This window comes from Dermochelys coriacea, chromosome 3 (assembly GCF_009764565.3).
Source record: "Dermochelys coriacea isolate rDerCor1 chromosome 3, rDerCor1.pri.v4, whole genome shotgun sequence".
NCBI classification, from domain to species: domain Eukaryota; kingdom Metazoa; phylum Chordata; order Testudines; family Dermochelyidae; genus Dermochelys; species Dermochelys coriacea.
Window position 1 is genome coordinate 59,925,100 of NC_050070.1, and position 22,222 is coordinate 59,947,321.

Genomic DNA, 22,222 nt, shown 5'->3' on the forward strand with positions numbered 1-22,222 from the left:
CAGCTGATACTCCTGATGGCCATTTCAGAACTCCCTCCACTTCCCTCACCTCACACACACTATTTGATTCTGTTGCCTTCCTCTGGATTGATTCTCCAGCAGCTTCTTCCCACTTCCCTTTCTAAGTGAGTCCCCCTCACAAATCATAACAACACCTCCATATACCACTCCTCCAACAGCTCCACCTTCCCTGCTCCAGTATTCAAGCAACTAATTATTTAATCAAATCAATTCAAGAATGTGGGAGCAAATGCTCCAGAGGAAAAAAGTGAGTATGTCCCATATTTCTTTAATCACTTTCCATATCACCCATCACAACAGTGTTTAAGTCTATCATCACAATTTCTGATGGAAACAAATACAGTACAAGCAGACAGAACCAGTTCTTACTGCCACAGTGATATCACTGTAAATACCCAAGAGAGATGGGAGGGAAGATGAAAAGCAATGATGTAGGTACACGTATTTATCTCAAATTTAGACTAATATTGATCTCCAAATGTGGAGATAAGGTCTTTGATGTGAAACCCATTCTCCAATTTGTCAAGGCCATTTTGAATTCATCCTCTCCTCCAAAGTGCTTGCAACCCCTCCCAAGTTGGTATCATCACAAATTTTATAAGCCTACTTTCCACTCTATTATCCTGCTAATTAATGAAAATATTGAATAGCACCAGAACCAGGACAGACACCTGCAGAACCCCACTAGATTTGTCCTCATCTAGCTATTAATTATTCTTTGAGTATAGTCTTTCAACCAAAAAGAAAAGCAGTACTTGTGGCACCTTAGAGACTAACAAATTTATTAGAGCATAAGCTTTCGTGAGCTACAGCTCACTTCATTGGATGCATTTATGCTCTAATAAATTTGTTAGTCTCTAAGGTGCCACAAGTACTGCTTTTCTTTTTGCGAATACAGACTAACACGGCTGCTACTCTGAAACCAGTCTTTCAACCAGTTTTCTTCATCATCAAACACACATAGTCTACTAAGGACCTTGAGAATCAAAGAATCATAGAAATGTAGAGCTGGAAAGGACCTCAAGTGGTCATCAAGTCCAGCCCTCTGCACTGAAGCAGGACCGACTAAACCTAGACCATCCCTGACAAGCGTTTATCCAAACTGTTCTTTAAAATCTCCAATGATGGGGATTCCACAACCTCCCTTGGAAGTCTATTCCAGAGCCTATCTACCCTTATAGTTCTAATATCTAACCTAAATTTCCTACCTTCAGCGGACATTGAGAACAATTGGTCACCATCCTCTTTATAATAGCCAGTAACATTTGAAGATCATTTTCAGCTCCCTTACCCCAGTCTTTTATCAAGACTAAACATGCCCTTTTTTAAAAAAAAAAACTTTTCCTCATAGGTCAGCTTTTCCAAACATTTTATAATTTTTGTTCCTCTCCTCTGGACACTCTACAATTTGTCCACAACTTTCCTGAAGTGCAGCACCCAGAAATACCAGCACCTCATAGAGCAGGACAATTGTCTCCTATGTCTTATATATGACACTCCTGTTAATATAAGACCATTGTACCTTCCAGAGTGACCACATCTGAGAGCACTGCACTAGGCATCATGTAGTGAAGTTCCCAGCTTTGGCTCAATCCTGCAAATCCATGAATTTCTGAAGCAGCTGCATAGGCAGTGCCAGGTAGGGTCAGGGTGTGCATCCTTTCAAGCTTCAATGGAGAGTTTGGCAGCATAGTGCACTAGTTGCATTTGTCCATTCTGGGAACACGGCCAAAGAGCATGCAACACCACTTTGAATATAACAAGCAATGGAAGGAAGGCTAGATCTTTGTGAGACTCTGACATTTTGCACAGAGTCAAACCACTTTGTGCTCAGGATTTGGTGCTAACACCACATATGGAATGTCTCTAGCCCAGCGGTTCTCCAACTGTGGGTTGGGACCCCAAAGTGGGTCATGACCCTATTTTAATGGGGTTGCCAGGACCGGTGTTAGATTTGCTGGAGCCAGGGGCCAGAGCCGAAGCCCAAGTCCCACTTCCCAGGCCGAAGCTGAAGCTCAAGCCCCACAGTTCGGGGCTGAAGTCTGAGGGCTTCAGCCCTGGACAGCGAGGCTCAGGTTACAGGCCTTCTGCCTGGGGCTGAAGCCCTTGGGCTTGGACTTTGGCTTTGGCCTCCTCACTCAGGGTGGTGGGACTTGGGCTTTGCCTCCCAGCACCTGGGGTGGTGGGGCTCGGGCAGGCTAAGGCTTTGGTCCCCTCTCCTGGGGTTGTGTAGTAATTGTTGTTGTTAGAAAGGGGGTTGCAGTGCAATGAAGCTTGAGAACCCCTACCAGGGATTTCCCTATACCCTCCCATGGGGGTGTTTACCCCCCCAAATTTCCCCAACTACCCTTCCCCCCCAGTTTTGTGAACTAGTTACATGCGGTGTTGCCAATTTAGTGATTGTTTGGAAATTTGAATTGAAATTGAAACATTAATACACACTTTAAAAGCATATACAGTATATGATAAAAGATGTGTATCTGAAAAATTATAATAGATTTGAAAAGTATGAACATAGCCTAGCTTCCTTATACAGCTGTTGTTTTTTATGACCATGTCAGTGCATTCATTTTGGTGATATTGACCAACTTAATAATTTCAAATGATGATTTGTAAGCAAAGTCTAAATGAGCTCTCCCTGACAGCTAGTGATGAGCTGGGGCTCAGGGGGAAAGGCTTCAGAACCAGACTGTATTTACATTCACACCTAATCTACCTAGATATCCAGCAAACAGAGCTGTGTTGCCCAAGTGATAGATTTTGGCTGGGGTTGGGTTACAAATCACTTGAATGTGGGGTGGGAGGGAGGTGTAATGAAATGTTCTTATTGTATGAGTAAAGGGCAGCAGAACTCTACTTAGCCTGTGCTGATTGTGGGCATCGAGAGAGGGTGGAGGCAGGTGTTTTGCTTGATGGTCTGCCTGAGTCACAAGTACTATAAGACCTGCCCCTCTCCACTGTTTAAAGACAGAGCTGATTAGGCTCCATAGATAGACCTGATTATAAGTGATTTCAGTTGTAGTGATCACTTAACAAAACAAAGACTAAGTGTTTAGATCTGCTGTGGGACAGTGTCTCTGTGGAAGAGATGGCCCAGTCTGCACTAGCAGTGAGGTTTCCCCACTAAGAGCTCAGCTAAAATCACTGAGAGCTGGGTGGAACCTCAAGAGACCAACTCGCAGAGGTCACAGTGGCAGCAGAAGGTGATGGTGCAGGGCCATTGGCAACAGAGCAATGGAGTGAATGGTGGCACAACGAAGAACAGTGAGCAGCTGAAGGAATGAGCACGGTGCCTTCTTGCCCCCCACCTGGGAGATGAACTCATGTGAAAGCACCTCTGAACTCTGAGTGTCCATTGACCAAGGATAACACCGGTGTGTGTTAATGAAGCTGTTAAGAATGTTGGAGACACAACACAGTTCATGTGAACAAACATGGCTGTGGCATCATACTTTCTATTTAAGTAAGAGATACCACACACTACAAACTGGAGGCCAATGTTAAGTGCATTGTCACTTGTTCATCCTGAAGTTGGTTCCGAACAAGATCAGCAAATGCTCACTATCTTTCTGCAAGAAACTCAACTGACTGGCTAGATGCATGTGGTGCAACAGTGAAAGACTCAACAGCTGAAAAAGCGAAGAACTCTCGCATTCAAAAAATTTGCATACATGACTGATGAATGCACCAATGCATATGGTCATCAAGTATTAAGTCTTGAACAGTGGTACGTCAGTATCATGTATCCTGTACATCAGTAGTAAGCCAGTACATGCATTTCTAAATATTCAAGTTGTAGAAAACCGATTGGCTGTATCTGTGACAACCCACATCTTAGAAGAGTTAAATGCTTGTCAATTGGACCCCAAACAGATGGTTGCTTGTGCATTTGATGGAGCTCCAAACTTCTCTGGAAGACATGGTGGAGGACAAGCTTTGCTCAGAGAAAAGTGTAACTCTAGTCTCTCCTATACACACAGCAGAGGCCATCTACTCCAAATAGCACTAGTACGAGCTGCAGACTCTTCAAAAGACATTTTAAAAGCTATAAATGTAATGTCTTCATTATATTCTTTTTTCAGCAAGAGTCCAAAAAGACTGAATATCTTGGAAAATATAGAAGATACACTGGGAATGAAGTTCAAATTAGTCCAACCTGGGAAAACCCTCTTGCTTTCTCATGAGCGATCCTTGGTTGTTGTCTTAAAATTACTCCAGCCATTATTACTGGCTTTGGAAAGTATCTATCAAGATGGGAGGGATCTAAGTAGTGAGACTGGTGGACTATTTTTGCTACTACGTTCAGAGAAGACTATTGCCATTCTCTCTCTCTTGTAAGTCTACTGTTGAAACCACTTGGGTCATTAAACAATGCCATCCAGGCATCTGCTACAACTGTATCTGCTAGATCTTTGTCCAGCAATAGAAGCTACATTTGGATCAATCAGAGAGCTATCCATTGAGAAAGTACTGAAAGAAACAAAGACTTCAGTCCAGAAGTTGACTAATGAAGGCATTTATATTGAATCCTTAAGTGAAGAAGATAAGAAGTGTTTGTTAAGACAACTGAAAAAGTACACAGACTTGGTTCTTTAAAATCTACAATAGCGACTTCTAGATTTTACTCAACCTCTACGTAGCTTTTACAAATCCCTGTCTTATAAAACACCAACAGTTGAATGGAGTGAGGCACTACCAGCAATGGAGCTGCCTTATGCTCAGGACAGAATAGAGAATTTGAACACAGAGTGGAATATCATATGACGAATGAATGAAGATTTGACTTCGACTTCTTTTTTATCATTTAATAGTGGCTCGACCTGATCTTTATGCTATGTTTCCTGAGCTGAAAGAAGTAGGAATTATCTCTTGCTACTCCCATCACAATAGCTACAGTTGAGCATTCTTTTTCATCATTGAATAGCATTTTGTATTTTGAAAGATGTCACCTTCTGCCTGATCATGTGAATGAACTAATGAGCATATCAATTGAAGGAATGGAAATACTGGATACACGAGAAGCCACCAAAGATGAATGCATTGCATTCAAAAAGTTCATTAACAGAGTTGTGCAAAACTATAACAAGAAACCAAGAAGGATGTAGATGTAGTGCTTCATAGAAGGCTTGAGTAGCCAACTTTAATTTGTGTGATGATTTTTAAAATCTAATAAAATGGTCATGTAACATTTTTCAGTTTTTACTATGGTGCCATACAGCCCACCTTCACCCTCATGGTCTCACTCCTCATCAGCCCTGACCCCGCCCCCCTTGTAATTTGAATGCCCCCCCAATTTCAATTCTTGGGGAAAACACTGACCCTACTTAAGCCATTCCAAGCCCACCTGTGGGAGTCCAAGTTTCTGATTCATATAGCAATACAGATTTGATATATCCTGAACATAATCTCATAGCAAAGATGTTTTTGTGTCCATTAGTAAGACATGGACTTCTTACAGGAGGCAGTAAGAACTATTTGTTGAAGAACATCTGGTTTGCTGTGACCATTTGAATTCTGCTTGCAGCCCAGGTGGATGAACTTGACAATGCTCTACACAGTTCTTGACCCCACTTTCTCCTAGAGTTCTCGTGGCCCAGCTCTCAGGTTCTGGATCTCAACCAGGTTTGCACCCACCTTATAGTAATTTCATCTATACCACATTTCCCTAGTTGCTTACGAGAACGTCACATGGGACTGTGTCAAAAGACTTATTAAACAGCCTACAGCTTCCATCTTCTCCACTAGACTAGTAAGGGACTTGGTAAGTAGTAAGTTTTTAAGGTCAGGCTTGACAAAGCCCTGGCTAGGATGATTTAACTGGGACTTGGTCCTGCTTTGAGCAGGGGGTTGGACTAGATGACCTTCTGGGGTCCCTTCCAACCCTGATATTCTATGATTCTATGATTCTAAGCCTGCCAAAGAAGGAAATTAGGTCGGTTTGCCATGATTTGTTCTTGACAAATCCATATTGGCTATTCCTTATAACCCTGTTATCCTCTAGGTGCTTACAAACTGATTGTTTAATAATTTGTTCCAGTATCTTTCTAAGTATCAAAGTTAGGCTGACTGGCCTATAATTCCTAGGTCCTCTTTGTTCCAATTTTTAAAGGTAGGTGCTATGTTTGTCCTTCTCCAGCCTCTGGAACCTCACCTGTCCTCCAGGAGCTCTCAAAGATAATCACTAATGGTTCCAAGATTACTTCAGCTAGTTCCCTGGAGTGGAGCTGCTGGACTGGAGAGGGTGGTGGAAGTAGGCTAGACTTGGTGCTGCTAGAAAAGAGGAGTTTGGGGGACAGGGGCTTGATCACTGAAAGGAGAAGGATGGTGGTGGTGGATGGGAGGAGTGGAGATAGTGATCAAAGGTAAGTGAGACAGGAGTGGGAGGGGATTGGGGATGAAGGGTGAAGAAGATATGAGACTGGAGAGGAATGAAAGATAGATCATTGTGGAAAGGGGAGGAGAACACAGCTGGAAAAGAAGGAAAAAAAGAGAAAGCTAAGGAAAGAGTGAATGTCAGATACTGACAGAGAGAGAAAGGTAAAGCAGAGTAGAATAGAATATATGAATATACAATGGAAGGAAAGAAAAGTGAGGTGAAAGGAAAGAGCAAGAAAAGGCTGTAATCATTTACCATTCTTAATTATTTATTAGAAAGATGAATGCCAAAATGCTACAATAAACTACCTATAAACATTGTTAGAGTACTGTATATGTACATGTACACACTATTTGAATTTGTAAGTAAAGGGGATTTCCTTACATCTTCGGAGGTCATTCCTTTGTGGGGCTATGACTACCGAAATCTCCCCCAAAGACCTTAACAAACAGAATAACAATTAACCCTTAAAGCCTTCATCATATGTGACACAGCAGCTCACTGGCATCAATGTGGAAAGGGTTCACTGTTCTTTATAAGCAGCTCCTGTTTCAGACCAGACAAACTCACTACACCACTTTCCTGGTATTTATCCATAAAGGGTAGCATGTGAGGTGTCTACTGAAAGGTTGTAACTTATCAATACTCATAACCAATGTGAGATGTGTACAGATAATATTTAAGGAATAATGGACCTTTATTGAAAACTATGCCTTATGGTCGTAAAGTAAAAATTAGTCACTCAAAAGTTAGGGACTCGTGTGTCTCAGTGATGGCCCATTCAAGTGCGATGGAGTTATCACCCCTCCCTGCTCGTCTGGTGATGTAATACAAGATTTAGTTGTCTACCCATCCCAGAACAACTATCAAATGAAAAACTATCGAAGACAACTGCAAACAATTGAAACCACTTGGAGTTAAAAAGGAACATTACTGCAGACAGGGGAATGCACTGTCTGTGAATAAAGACAAGACTGATGCAGCTTACCACAGCGTGGAGGAAGACACTGTGCATCCATTCGCTGAGGAGGCATGTTGCTGGCTGGGAGTGTTTCATGAAAGATTGGATCCAGGCTCTTGTAAAGTCAGCCAGCACTACAACAGACTGAACTTGGAGGGTGGGGGTGAGGAGGAGAAACCTACTTTATTAGATGGGAAAGGTAACTATCAATTAAGTATAGGACCTAGTTATGTTTTATGATTTTATTTTGTATTGTAATACATTTGTTTCCATCACTCTCGCTTGTTTCTAGTGGAATCTCTACTCTTTCTTAAATAAACCTTCTTTTGGTTTATTATAAGTATTGAGGATTACACAGGAGCAGCAATTTAAGGTAAAACTAGCAAACTGGGGTACGCTGCTCTCTTGGGAGCAGAGGATCTAGAATTTCGGCGAGTAGCCAGGGACTGAATATTACAGGGAAACAATTCAAGGGGACTTCGACACTGGGAGGCACCTACTGTTAACTTGCAAGGCAAAGACAGGGCTGGCATAGCCCAGATGAGGGCCCCGAGAGTGACTGACTAGTTGGTGGTGTTGGGGAGCTAGAACCCAGCTACCACAGGCAAGACTCCCTCTCATTAGAGGCAGGGGATAATAAGGTGACACTCTCAGTTCCTGGTACCATGAGAACCAATTCCAATATACCTCTCACTGACAGGCCCAAGACAATAGATAGTTGAATCTTACCGCATGCCCTGAATTCAACAAGTCCTGGGTCTGGCGCAGAGAGAATTGCATTCCTTAGGCCTTGCCTATACAGGGGATTTGTCCCTATATCAGTTACCAGTGGTAACAGCCACTACATAAACCCTTAGCATAGACAAGAAGAATCACAATTTATACAACATAGTTTATCCCAGTTTCAAGCAAAGGTAAGCCAGTTAGTGGCTTTGTCTGTTAGCTGTGGGGTTCTGGGATAGTGCAACCACACCAACGGTTGGGCAATGATAGCTGTGATTAGGGCAAACATCGGTGTAGCCAAGACCTTAGGCAAGGACTCCAATGGAGACTGCCCTGCTATCAGCCCCCTCTTTTTTTAATTGCTGGAAGTACTAGCTCAAGCACCTTGAATGTATGCAACTGATACAGTGTAACATAGGAAGAGATGCAATCCCTCAGATAGCTAGGCCCAAAGCAGTTAGAGTTTTATAGATTAAAACCAATACCTTACATGCAGTGTGAATGGTAGCCTTAGTCCAGTTCCTAATGTATAGGGGTTCACGTTACAAATTAGACTCGTATTAGCACTCTATCCAGAGAGACCAATGATTGAATGGACACACCAAGAAGTAGTCCCTCCAGGCTGGGAATTGGTGGTATGGTGGAAACTTGCACTGCCATTGACTATGCTAGGCCTATTGCTCTTAAGAGAAATGAATAACTCCAGTCTTCAGGGCTCTCAGTCTAGGGCCTTTCATGAGCAGAGGCACGGGTGCAAAACGAGGGGTGCAGAAGATGCTGCACCACCCCCTGGTTTTACGCGGGACTCCCAGCTGCCGGTCAGGCACCTGGGGCTCCACCTCCACCCCCAGGTTTGGCCCCAGCCTCAGCCCCCTTATCCCGTCCACATCATCACTGTCCCAGACCCATGGCCCTGCTCCTGGCCCCAGTTCTAGAGAGCAGTGGGGGGCACGGACAGGGGTAAGAGAGGGCACAGCTCCCCTGCTCTAAAAAAAAAAAAAATTCAAGCACCACTATTCATAAGCATCAAAATTAATTATAAAATGAAGCCTTGTTTTTAAAGGATAAAGCAAAATGTTTCCTTTACATATGGGTAGAATCACTTGGTCTTATTCCTTAAGCAAAGGATGTTACTCTGGTAGATTAATCTCTGCCCATCTGTCTAGCAATGTTTACACCTTGGACAATAAGCTCCTAAAAAGATGTTACATCTGACAATTTGAAAGAAAGACAGTTTCTCAGGGCAGCTGTTTTGTGGTAAATTCATACACCCTGAGTTTTAAGAATGAAATTTCATCCATCATATGGATAGTCACATTCCCCAGTATACAATCCACAACAGACAAAAATATTTGTAATTGGTATTTTATCAGGTTTCAGAGTAGCAGCCGTGTTAGTCTGTATTCGCAAAAAGAAAAGGAATATTTGTGGCACTTTAGAGACTAACAAATTTATTTGAGCATAAGCTTTCGTGAGCTGCAGCTCACTTCATTGGATGCATTCAGTTGGGAAATTTATATATACACACAGAGAACATGAAACAATGGTTTTATCATACACACTGTAAGGAGAGTGATCGCTCAAGATGAGCTATTACCAGCAGGAGGGCAGTGGGGGTGGAAAGGAGGAAGAAAACCTTTAGAGGTGATAATCAAGGTGGGCAATTTCCAGCAGCTGACAAGAACGTCTGAGGAACAGTGCGGGGAGGGGAGCGAAATAGTTTTACTTTGTGGAATGACCCATCCACTCCCAGTCTCTATTCACGCCTAAGTTAATTGTATCCAGTTTGCAAATTAATTCCAATTCAGCAGTCTCTCGTTGGAGTCTGTTTTTGAAGCTTTTTTGTTGAAGGATAGCCACCCTCAGGTCTGTAATCGAGTAACCGGAGAGATTGAAGTGTTCTCCGACTGGTTTTTGAATGTTATAATTCTTGATGTCTGATTTGTGTCCATTTATTCTTTTACATAGAGACTGTCCAGTTTGACCAATGTACATGGCAGAGGGGCATTGCTGGCACATGATGGCATATATCACATTGGTAGATGCGCAGGTGAACGAGCCTCTGATAGTGTGGCTGATGTGATTAGGCCCTATAATGGTGTCCCCTGAATAGATATGTGGACAGAGATAGCAACGGGTTTTGTTGCAAGGATAGATTCCTGGGTTAGTGGTTCTGTTGTGTGGTGTGAGGTTGCTGGCGAGTATTTGCTTCAGATTGGGGGGCTGTCTGTAAGCAAGGACTGGCCTGTCTCCCAAGATCTGTGAGAGTGATGGGTCCTCCTTCAGGATAGGTTGTAGATCCTTGATGACGCGTTGGAGAGGTTTTAGTTGGGGGCGGAAGGTGATGGCTAGTGGTGTTCTGTTGTTTTTTTTTTGTTGGACCTGCCCTGTAGTAGGTGACTTCTGGGTACTCTTCTGGCTCTGTCAATCTGATTCTTCACTTCAGCAGGTGGGTATTGTAGTTGTAGGAATGCATGATAGAGATCTTGTAGGTGTTTGTCTCTGTCTGAGGGGTTGGAGTAAACACAGTTGTATCGTAGAGCTTGGCTGTAGACAATGGATCGTGTGGTGTGATCTGGGTGAAAGCTGGAGGCATGTAGGTAGGAATAGCGGTCAGTAGGTTTCCGGTAGGATGGTGTTTATGTGACCATCGCTTATTAGCACGGTAGTGTCCAGGAAGTGGATCTCTTGTGTGGACTGGTCCAGGCTTAGGTTGATGATGGGATGGAAATTGTTGAAATCATGGTGGAATTCCTCAAGGGCTTCTTTTCCATGGGTCCAGATGATGAAGATGTCATCAATATAGCGCAAGTAGAGTAGGGGCATTAGGGGACGAGAGCTGAGGAAGCACTGTTCTAAGTCAGCCATAAAAATATTGGCGTACTGTCGGGCCATGCGGGTACCCATCGCAGTGCCACTGATTTGAAGGTATACATTGTCCCCAAATGTGAAATAGTTATGGGTGAGGACAAAGTCACCAAGTTCAGCCACCAGGTTAGCTGTGACATTATCGGGGATACTGTTCCTGACGGCTTGTAGTCCATCTTTGTGTGGAATGTTGGTGTAGAGGGCTTCTACATCCATAGTGGCCAGGATGGTTTTTTTAGGAAGCTCACTGGTGGATTGTAGTTTCCTCAGGAAGTCAGTGGTGTCTCCAAGATAGCTGGAAGTACTGGTAGCGTGGGAGGAGGGAGTCTACATAGCAAGACAATCCTGCTGTCAGGATGCCAATGCCTGAGATGATGAGGTGTCCAGGATTTCCAGGTTTATGGATTTTGGGTAGCAGATACCCCTGGTCAGGGTTCCAGGGGTGTATCTGTGCGGATTTGTTCTTGTGCTTTTTCAGGGAGTTTCTTGAGCAAATGGTGTAGTTTCTTTTGGTAACCCTCAGTGGTATCAGAGGGTAATGGCTTGTAGAAAGTGGTATTAGAGAGCTGCCTAGTAGCCTCTTGTTCATATTCCGACCTAGTCATGATGACAGCATCTCCTTTGTCAGCCTTTTTGATGTCAGAGTTGTTTCTGAGGCTGTGGATGGCATTGTGTTCTGCATGGCTGAGGTTATGGGGCAAGCGATGCTGCTTTTCCACAATTTCAGCTCGTGCACGTCGGCGGAAGCACTCTATGTAGAAGTCCAGGCTGCTGTTTCGACCTTCAGGGGAGTCCACCCAGAATCCTTCTTTTTGTAGTGTTGGTAGGAAGGTCTCTGTGGGTTAATATGTTGGTCAGAGGTGTGTTGGAAATATTCCTTGAGTCGGAGGCGTCGAAAATAGGATTCTAGGTCACCACAGAACTGTATCATGTTCGTGGGGGTGGAGGGGCAAAAGGAGAGGCCCCAAGACAGAACAGATTCTTCTGCTGGGGTAAGAGTATAGTTGGATAGATTAACAATATTGCTTAATATTGGTGGGTTACGGGAACCACTGTTGTGGCCCCTTGTGGCATGTAGTAGCTTAGATAGCTTAGTGTCCTTTTTCTTTTTTAGAGAAGCAAAGTGTGTGTTGTAAATGGCTTGTCTAGTTTTTGTAAAGTCCAGCCACGAGGAAGTTTGTGTGGAAGGTTGGTTCTTTATGAGAGTATCCAGTTTTGAGAGCTCATTCTTAATCTTTCCCTGTTTGCTGTAGAGGATGTTGATCAGGTGGTTCTGCAGTTTCTTTGAGAGTGTGTGGCACAAGCTGTCAGCATAGTCTGTGTGGTATGTAGATTGTAATGGATTGACAGATTGACAGAGCCAGAAGAGTACCCAGAAGTCACCTACTACAGGACAGGCGCAACAAAGAAAACAACAGAACGCCACTACCCATCACCTTCCGCCCCCAACTAAAACCTCTCCAACGCATCATCAAGGATCTACAACCTATCCTGAAGGACGACCCATCACTCTCACAGATCTTGGGAGACAGGCCAGTCCTTGCTTACAGACAGCCCCCCAATCTGAAGCAAATACTCACCAGCAACCACACACCACACAACAGAACCACTAACCCAGGAACCTATCCTTGCAACAAAGCCCGTTGCCAACTCTGTCCACATATCTATTCAGGGGACACCATTATAGGGCCTAATCACATCAGCCACACTATCAGAGGCTCATTCACCTGCGCATCTACCAATGTGATATATGCCATCATGTGCCAGCAATGCCCCTCTGCCATGTACGTTGGTCAGACTGGACAGTCTCTACGTAAAAGAATAAATGGACACAAATCAGACGTCAAGAATTACAACGTTCAAAACCCAGTCGGAGAACACTTCAATCTCTTTGGTCACTCGATCACAGACCTAAGAGTGGCTATACTTCAACAAAAAAGCTTCAAAAACAGACTCCAACGAGAGACTGCTGAATTGAATTTGCAAACTGGATACAATTAACTTAGGCGTGAATAGAGACTGGGAGTGGATGGGTCACTACACAAAGTAAAACTATTTTCCCCCCCCTCCCCACCCCTCACTGTTCCTCAGACCTTCTTGTCAACTGCTGGAAATGGCCCACCTTGATTATCACCTCTAAAGGCTTTCTTCCTCACTGCCCTCCTGCTGGTAATAGCTCATCTTAAGTGATCACTCTCCTTACAGAGTGTATGGTAAAACCCATTGTTTCATGTTCTCTGTGTGTGTGTGTATATAAATCTCCCCACTGTATTTTCCCACTGAATGCATCCGATAAAGTGAGCTGTAGCTCACGAAAGCTTATGCTCAAATAAATTTGTTAGTCTGTAAGGTGCCACAAGTACTCCTTTTCTTTTTGGTATTTTAACATAAATGATTAATTTAGGCCCTGATCTGCACCCACATAGAGTTGGCTGTAGACTAAGGGCCTCAGGAAGTATTTTCCACTTTGACAATGTCTACACTAACGAGCTTACAGCAGCACAGCTGTACCGATGCAGCTGCACCACTGTAAGATTGCTTGTGTAGCTGCTCTGTGCCGGCGGGGGAGAGCTTTCCTGTTGACATATTAAAATCACCTTCACATGCAGCAGTAGCTATGTCAGCAGGAGAAGTTCTCCTGCCAACATAGCACTGTCCACATCAGCGCTTCTGTCGGTGTAACTTATGTCGCTCGGGGTGTGGGGTTTTTTTTCACCTCTCCCCCCCCCCCCGAGCGACATAAGTTATACCAACAAAAGTGGTAGTGTAGACATGGCTTGTCTAAAGAGTGCAAGAGACAAATATAACTGGTAACCTCTGAGCTGTGTCTGATATATACCAGTGCCATGCTAAGGAATCATGCTAACACAGAGGTTATAACTAGAAGGTTGAGTTGAAAGGTGCTTCTACTTTAATTGGTGGGTAGTGTAGCTTTTAAGTTTGGTAGACAGTTTCCTACATCTGTCAGGCAACAGACAAAAACCTGGCTCATAATGATTTTCCTTGAAAAAATTAACTATTCCTAGTGGAGTACTGGGTTTGCAAATGAGATTTTTTTTTTTAATCCAAAATAGGAGGGAGGCTAGTAAAAATGTGTATATGCTGCTTCCTGTTTCCTTTCAGGCCCCTGATCAGGAAATGTTTAACATCAGGGTGGGTATTTCTGTAGATTAATGGCTGCTGTTTGGAAAGTATAGAGGGTATATTTTTCTTGCCAATACAAACATGTAGATGTATCAGACTAAAGCCTGTGCACGACAGATAAGATGACATCTTAGCTGGAAAGATTCCCCGATGCCTCTGCTGTTCTGTTATGGTAAGCTATGCCTTTTCTTTTGTGTCACTGAAATCACTGAAAGTATCAGGTACAGGGATATTATTCTTTCATGTCTGACTGTAGTTCAGGTTCTTCTTAAATCAATTTTTAAATCGTGATTTAAAAACCTGCAGACATTTTTCATGTTGTTATAAGGAAAACATCCCCTGCAAATTGTTTACCCCTATGTGTGAGGTGGATGGTTAAAGACTACATAATCACTGCTTACAGAAAGCAAGCAGAAAGATACTGCAGAATAACAACTATTGTATCAAGCGGTGTGTGGCTTTTTAAATTAGTTCCTGGCATGAGCTTGTTTGTTTCTTATTCCCTCCTGGAGAGGCTGTCTTTAAGGCTTCCCTGCCCATGAATATTGGGAAGAAGTCTAATTACTGCAAGTTTGTATATACATTTTTTTCTTCCTGCTTTCTTACAGAACCGTGTTTAAGCACTGGTGACTTTAGTGGTTTATGAAACTCTATTCTTCTGTAAATTCAGTAACTAGATATGGCCAAGCTAGGAAATTTGAAGATCAACAAATCAAAGTGTCTGACATGGCTTTAGGAACCAACTCAGGCTAGCTACTGGAGGTCATTGTACTTTTTTAAAAAAAAGTTATAATTAACAATGTTAGGAGACATCCATATGGCTTGTTAGCATTTTCAGCCCCTGGAGCAGAAGCTAGGGATTCACATCCCATACTAAGGTCTCATTATCAGTACCGACAGCAATGCAACAGAGTACTGGGAGGTCACTGCATTGTTAGAAGTCTGATAAATTAGATCAGTTGCCTTGTAGATGTTAAAGACTTTATGGCACTTTTTACAAAGATATTGGTTAATCCTAGATGCAAAGCCTGCAGTCATTTTCTCAACAAAACCTTGTCACGTGTCTATATGATGTTTGTTCTGCTGGTGTTTAAATGGTTTCCAAAGACAAGGCAGTACACCCCATTTTGCTTGTCCTGGACCCTGTCTCGATATCTTGAGTAGGAAAGGTGCTTTATAAAGCATCTAAACCATGGCACCAGAGCTGGGGCTAACAGGAGTCTCTTGTTCTGGAGATCAGCTAAGTAATGTAATTTGGACAATCCAGAAGGTTTGAAGACCAAACTAAACCCAGAGTTTGATTTGGCTCTATGAATCAAAACACTAGTCAAGCCACTACAAGTCAAGTTGACTATACACATCTGAAAAAGAAAATACGTAAAATGATACAGTGTAGTAGGTGACTGTGACAGCCAGGGAGTAATGCCAGTATATTCACCCTGGCATGATTCTTCTTTGGCATGTCCTCATTTATAATCACAAAGCCCAGACTTTCATCTCAAGCCAGGCTTCTTTGGTCTGCCCACTCTATTAACAATTCAATGCATTTAGCATAACTGGGTAAATAATTCAAATTGGTTTTTGAAGCTATATTAAAAACCCTGCGGATTAACAATTAATACTTCAATAGCATCTTCCTCCTGAGGATCCCAAAGTGCTTCACAGACTTGAACAAATTTAGCTTCACAGTCCTCTTGTGGGGTAGGTAAGTATCAGTAGATTATAAGCTCTTTGTGGCAGGGACTATTCATTTGTTTGAATAGTGACTAGTACAATGGACTACAATTTTGACTGAGAACTTTGGATGCTACTGCATTTCAGATGATTGTGCTCAGTTGCCATATGAGGATAATGGGTGGATGGATGGGCCTTTAATCTTTCTGTTCCCTCAATGTAAAGTGAGAGACAAAGACTGAAGACCCTGCTGGGCTCCAGTGAAGGCCACAGGAATTTACATGAATGGGAGCAAGATCAGCAATAATTTGTAACGAAAGAGGTGGCAGGGCTCAAGTTGGGTGGCGGGAGAGTGGCTGCTGCTGGCCAGCACCAGGCATGGTATGGTGTTGCCACTGTTACTTCTGCACTGCTGCTGCCAGCGATGCTGCCTTCAGAGTTGGGCAGCCAGAGAGTGGCAGCTACTGACCGGGCACCTAGCTCTGAAGGCAGTGCCGTGGCCAGCAGCAGCACAGAAGTAAGGGTGGCATGGTATGGTGTATTGCCACCCTTACGTCTGTGCTGTGGCTGGCAGCAGCACTGTCTACAGAAGCCCAGAGATGCTGGGGCTATGAACTGTCAAGCCTAGCAGTGGATTGAGTCCTGGCAAGCCCCAGCACAAATTAAGCACTGGGGATCAGGCTGTAAGTGACTTAACCAAAGTTAGACAGGATTCTACAACAGAGCCAAGAATAGAAGCAAATCTCCTGTCACATAGGCTTGTGTCTTCACCACAGAAGTCACAGGTTTCAGAGTAGCAGCCGTGTTAGTCTGTATTCACAAAAAGAAAAGGAGTACTTGTGGCACCTTAGAGACTAACAAATTTATTAGAGCATAAGCTTTCGTGAGCTACAGCTCACTTCATCGGATGCATTTGGATGAAGTGAGCTGTAGCTCACGAAAGCTTATGCTCTAATAAATTTGTTAGTCTCTAAGGTGCCACAAGTACTCCTTTTCTTTTCACTACAGAAGTGTACTTCATCCCTCCCCTATCAGTGGTGCATGCAAACCATTGAAGTGATTTCTGCTTAAATCTTTCAGGAAACTATACATATGCTAAATGATTAATCAGAGCAGACTGCATTCAACACTACAGCTGTGCGTGACAGTTTTGCTTTGCAAAAACTAACACTGATATTTTCAAACATAGTTGCAAATCTCATCCAACGTGAAATCTTCCCATTTTTAACAGTATACGTGGCTAGTGAAATTCTGCCCCAGAACCAATAGCATGACTTTTTGTAAAACTGAATCAGACAGAATTTCTTTCTCTTTATTTCCATTTGTCATAGAAAATTATTGTTGTATTCCTTTGGAAAGGTGCCTTTTGTTTGTGACATATTAAAGTTGAAAACCAAAGAACAATTTAGTTTCTGCTGCTAAATGAAAAGGAAAAAAAAAGCTGGTTTCTCTTCTCTGCTAACAAGATTATTTTTCTTTTATACATATCTACTAAGAAAGCAACCAATCAATGAACCTTAGACTGTGCCTTGGTATTTTGGTGATGAAATACTGGATGGAATAATAGTGTTCAGTAATGAGCTCAGGCCTGATATTTTTGCAGTGGTGGTGTAACCCAGATTTCTCACTGGTTGATCACTCACAACATAATTGTGTCCTGCCAGTGGATTAACGGGGAGGCAATGGGGATCAGTCCAAAACTAAAGGAAAAATCCAGCGAATGTGGCTTTCAGGAAAAGCAGGGATAACAGGCATAACAAAGTACTGTGAAAGAGTGGTTCACTGGAAAGAAGGGGCTGAGGATGATAAAAGCTGACCTCGTTTAAACTGCATGTGGAAACTTTTAGGAGAAATGCAGAGTGGGGATGCCACTATGAAAAGAAATCCCATCCCCCCTGTTATAGCACCATCCCATCTGTAGGTAAATGTCTCAACTCGGCCAGGAAAATTGGCATAGCTTTTGGAATGTTGCTGTGGTTCACAAATATAAACACAAGTACAGTATAAAAGGCTAAATTGTTTCATGTATTGCCCCACTGTCACCTCCAAGTTCTTTTCCAGCATTACTGATTTCCAGGTTTCTCCCTTGCACTGAATAACTGTCTTCTGGGTTATTTCCCCCATTGTACTTGTTTTGCATCTGAATCTCATTTGGTTGTTTTCTGCCCACATGCCTAATCTCTTTAGGCCTCTTAGTATTTCTCTTTCTCTTCTGACTGGTGTTTGAAACTCCTCCCACTTTAGTATCTGCAAATCACTAATGAGGATTTCAATAAGGCTGTACTTAATAGTGACTTCTGCACTAAACACCTCAACCTACTCAATCCCATTTGTGATTATTCCTCCTTTGGAGTCCTTTGTCTTAAATTTGTGTGCCAATGTTGAGATCCAAGTCTCTCAAGGTACGTCTACATCTGGAGCTGGGGGTATGATGCATAGCTGCAAAAGACATCCTCGCACTAGCTCTTACTGAGCAAGTATGCTAAAAATATAGTGTAGCCCTGGCAGCGTGAGCAGCAGGAGGGCCTAGCTGCCATAGCGTCTGCCTAGAGAGTCTCGCAGGCAGGTATTCAGGGCAGCTAGCCTGTCCCACTGCTTGCCCTGCTGTGGCTACATGCCATATTTAGTGCAATAGCTTGGTGAGGGTTAGTGTGAGTACGTCTCCTGGAGCTGGGAATTATCTCCCCAATTCCAAGGGCAAACATACCCGCAGAGAAGAGTGTAACAAGGAGAAGACACAGAAGAGTTAGGATGTTTTATTTACCTGCAATTCTCCTTCCATTATACTGAGGAGCCGGACTAAGTCCTCTTTAGAAAGTTCTATGGATTTCTTGTTCTTTCGTTCACCAGGTGCTGGTGATTTTAAGTGTCGTTTTACAGTCCCTGAGACCATGACCTCCTCTTCCTTTTGATGAGATTTGTTCTGTTTCTTGGCATCTTCCTGAAGGTTTTCATTCTCTGCATTGCTGACAATGGGCTTAGAACTGGAGAAATGCCCATTAGGAGAGCTTTCTCCACCTTGATTTCGGGATCTCATCCCCCCTACAGAGAGAAAATTATAAAGATGCATTTTCTAAGCATGTGTTCGTGTAAATAGTTTTACTTTATCTACAGCAGAATTATTGCCAAGAGGAAGAGCCATCTTCTCATTCTGAATACCAAGATTAATGTTATGCTCAGTGCAAAAGTGCTGAAAAGCTCCCCCATGTCAATAAGTTTGTCTTCGGAAGCCGATGAATCAAAATATTGATTATAAACTTAATAGAGCCTTAAAACATGGTAACCATACTGAGATGAGTTACATTCTGCAGTGCTTGAAATGATGTGGGAAACTGGTAACTAAAATTTTCTAGTCTCTATTTTATCATTCAGCATTCTGTTGGCTCACTGTAAGAAAAAATGAGAACACCAGGATTTGGAGGCACATCTTGATTTAACATGAGAGTTAGCTGAAAGGTAAGACTGTACTTAACATTTATAAAAGCATATACCTGGAGTGTAAGTTTTCTAAGAGACAGAGTGAGGCGGAATGTGACAAACTAGCTTCTTACCTGTGGTGTATTGGGCTCAATGTTGGTAACTGAGATAACCCTCTTATGCAGACTCTCCATCATTTCCAGTCTTGATTATTGTGATATCAACCTCTCCATCCCTCCCTAACACTTACATCACCTTCCTGGGTTCATACTAAACGGAGCTGTTAAAATAATCTATTCTGTATATCCCTCTGACCACAGAAACACCGTTTAATCCCTCCATTGGGCCTCCTTTAACTACACCAAGTTGAAGCTGTTTGCCCTCACTTTCAAGTGTCTTCCCCACACTGTCCATCCCTACATGTCTGCTCTTACCAACTTGCCTCTCATGCAGTTTTCACTCTGCCAAGAACAGCCCCATCTGCCAGTTTGTTGGCTTCTCTCACAAACATCTGTGTCATCTTCTGTGCTGCCCTCCAAGCACACAATTCCCTTCTTGATCTGATCAGTAAGGTCATTATTCTCTGTTCCATCACATCTCTTTGAGACTCACCTAGGTCTCAATGCCTATAGGAAATCAGCCAGTTAGTTATTGCTCAGGGGGGAGGTAGGATTTGTTGGCTCTCAATTATAAAATGCAAAATATAGTCAAGTGTATATATCTGGACATATATCTCTACGCTCCCAGCCTTCATATGTCACTTACCTATGGTAAGGTGTTTGATGCAGGGACTGTATCTTTCTAAGTATTTTTACAGTGCCTAGCACCATGAGTCCCCAGTTATGATTTGTACTCTGGATGCTATTCTGTGGCCTGCGCTGTGCAGGAGGTCGGACTAGATGATCAGAATGGTCCCTTCTGACCTTAGTATCTATGAATCTATGCTACTGTAATAGAACTATAAAATAGTAATAATGAATTTTGAGGCCTGTTTCAGGGCCAAATTGAGAGGTAAGAAGGCATAAGTTAGACTCCCTTACGTTAACTTTGTCACCCTAAAACTCAGACTTCCTTAGTCCTACTTATTAATGTGTAAGACTATAAACTGATGTAATTTATAAGCTGAACATTCAGAAGAAGGCATAAAAAAGTTTAAGTTAAAGGAAGGGGGGCCTCTTCAACTTCCGTTTTACACACACCCTGTTTCTTTCTGTGCTACACTCCTGTCTTCTGGCCCCTTTTTGTGTGAGTTGAGCCAATTTAGATTCCCTTAGACTTGGTTGGGTTAGGTAGGCATATTCAGAACTAACGTGTAAAGGGGTTGAAGATATAATAAGTGGAAGTGAGTGGAAAGGAGCTTAGATGGAGCATAAGTATAACAAACCTGTTTGAGGGACCTGGAGGAAGGTGTAAATAACGATATCTTAGATGCTCTCTAGACTTTCTTTGACATTCTTAGGGCTTGATTCTCTGATCGCTTATACTGGGGTAAAACTGATATAATTTTATTGATTTCAGCGGAATTACTCTTGATATACATATTAATAAGAATAGAATCTGGCCCCTAGATTTTTTTCTCAGACTTGCCTAAATTGACTTCTGACTTTAGTTTGCACTTTGTTCTCTAGTCATAGAAGATGATTTTCAGCACCAGAAGTACTACCAGTTTGGTATAATTGCCAATCTGTGTTGATGAAAAGCCCAGAAGTAGCAGAACAGTAATGACAATGCAAATCTTAAGGTACACTGGCAAATCAGTCTGGGTAATCTTACATAGAGCCTAGAAGGATTACACTTAAGTTGATTCTAGCCAGTGATATAAATATCTTGTTTAGATTAGCCTTAATTTTTCGTAATGTCATTCACAGTGTGCCTGTTTGGTTGTTTTTGTTTTTTTTTTTTTTCATTTTCATTTTCATCTGTTATATACTGGTTTAATGCTGTTGAATTCAATGAAGTCTATCTTGAGAAGAGAATCCAGCCCAGCGTTTTTAAGCAAGAGAGTCTCGTAATGAAGTTGCTTGCATTGTAGGGTTATTTTCACCCAGACAATATGTGATACAGGTATACAATAGCTACTAACTTCCTGAAAGCCTGCACAGTATATTATTCACCAGACAGTTTAGATTTATCACAAGAACTATGTTTTCTAAAAACAGATCTCAATTATGAGCATGAACAATACCTGAAGAGTTCAGGAAATCTTTTGGGTCTCAGGTTTGTAATGGAAAAATAAACACTGTACTATGTTTCCTTTCAGATAGGGCTACTCAATTTGTTTGGTTGTAATGGGTTTTAAACTCCACAACCATGTTTCCTCTCCAAGACGGAGCACTTGGGATTTACTTTGTCTCTATTTTCTATGTATTTCCTTTTGAGTCCCTCTGGTGTGCAGCCTCCAGCCACAAGAGCACCTAAAACATTTTTCATGGTTTAGACTTGAGAGTGAATGATTTCATGGTTTTAGAGCAGTGGTGGGCAATCTGCGGCCCTCGGGCCGCACATAGCCCATCAGGATAATCCACTGGCAGGCCGCCAGACAGTTTGTTCACATTTGCATGGCTGCCCGCAGCTACCAGTGGCTGCGGTTCGCTCTTCCCGGCCAATGGGAGCTGCAGGAAGTGGCGTAGGCCACAGTAGAGTGCCCTATAAATAATAAGGAAAAGATGAATGCTGTGATTATTTACTGGAACCTATATTGTTGTTCTGGACATACACAGATTCTTCAGTTTTGAAAAGTTAACACATACAATTTTTTTTGAAATGTTCTTTACTTTTATTGTAAGAAATCTTTGAGTAATTTTGCTGAGTAGAATGTCGGGAAGGTAGACTATCCGTTGTTCCAACTCTTTTTCTTCTATCTATTGTTATATAACCTCACTAGGGTTCCTGGAATAACAGACCAGATTGGAATATATTGTTACAGTAGCTGTGGGTTTATTAGAATCAGATCATGCAAAGATTTCTCTGAACCTAGCAGACAGTCCTTATGATAAGCAAACATGCTGATTTTGGCTATATAGTGGTTTCTCTTCTCA

The 22,222-nt window shown here is 42.5% G+C and overlaps 1 protein-coding gene across 1 annotated transcript in view; it reads right to left on the reverse strand.

The window, feature by feature from the left end:
- The window catches only part of FILIP1 (filamin A interacting protein 1), a 158,871-nt gene that overhangs the window by 88,566 nt on the left and 48,083 nt on the right, over positions 1-22,222 (reverse strand). Inside the window, 1 exon segment of the mRNA XM_043510526.1 lies at positions 18,532-18,808. Within this exon segment, the coding sequence (XP_043366461.1) occupies positions 18,532-18,804 (273 nt within the window). The 5' untranslated portion in view covers positions 18,805-18,808.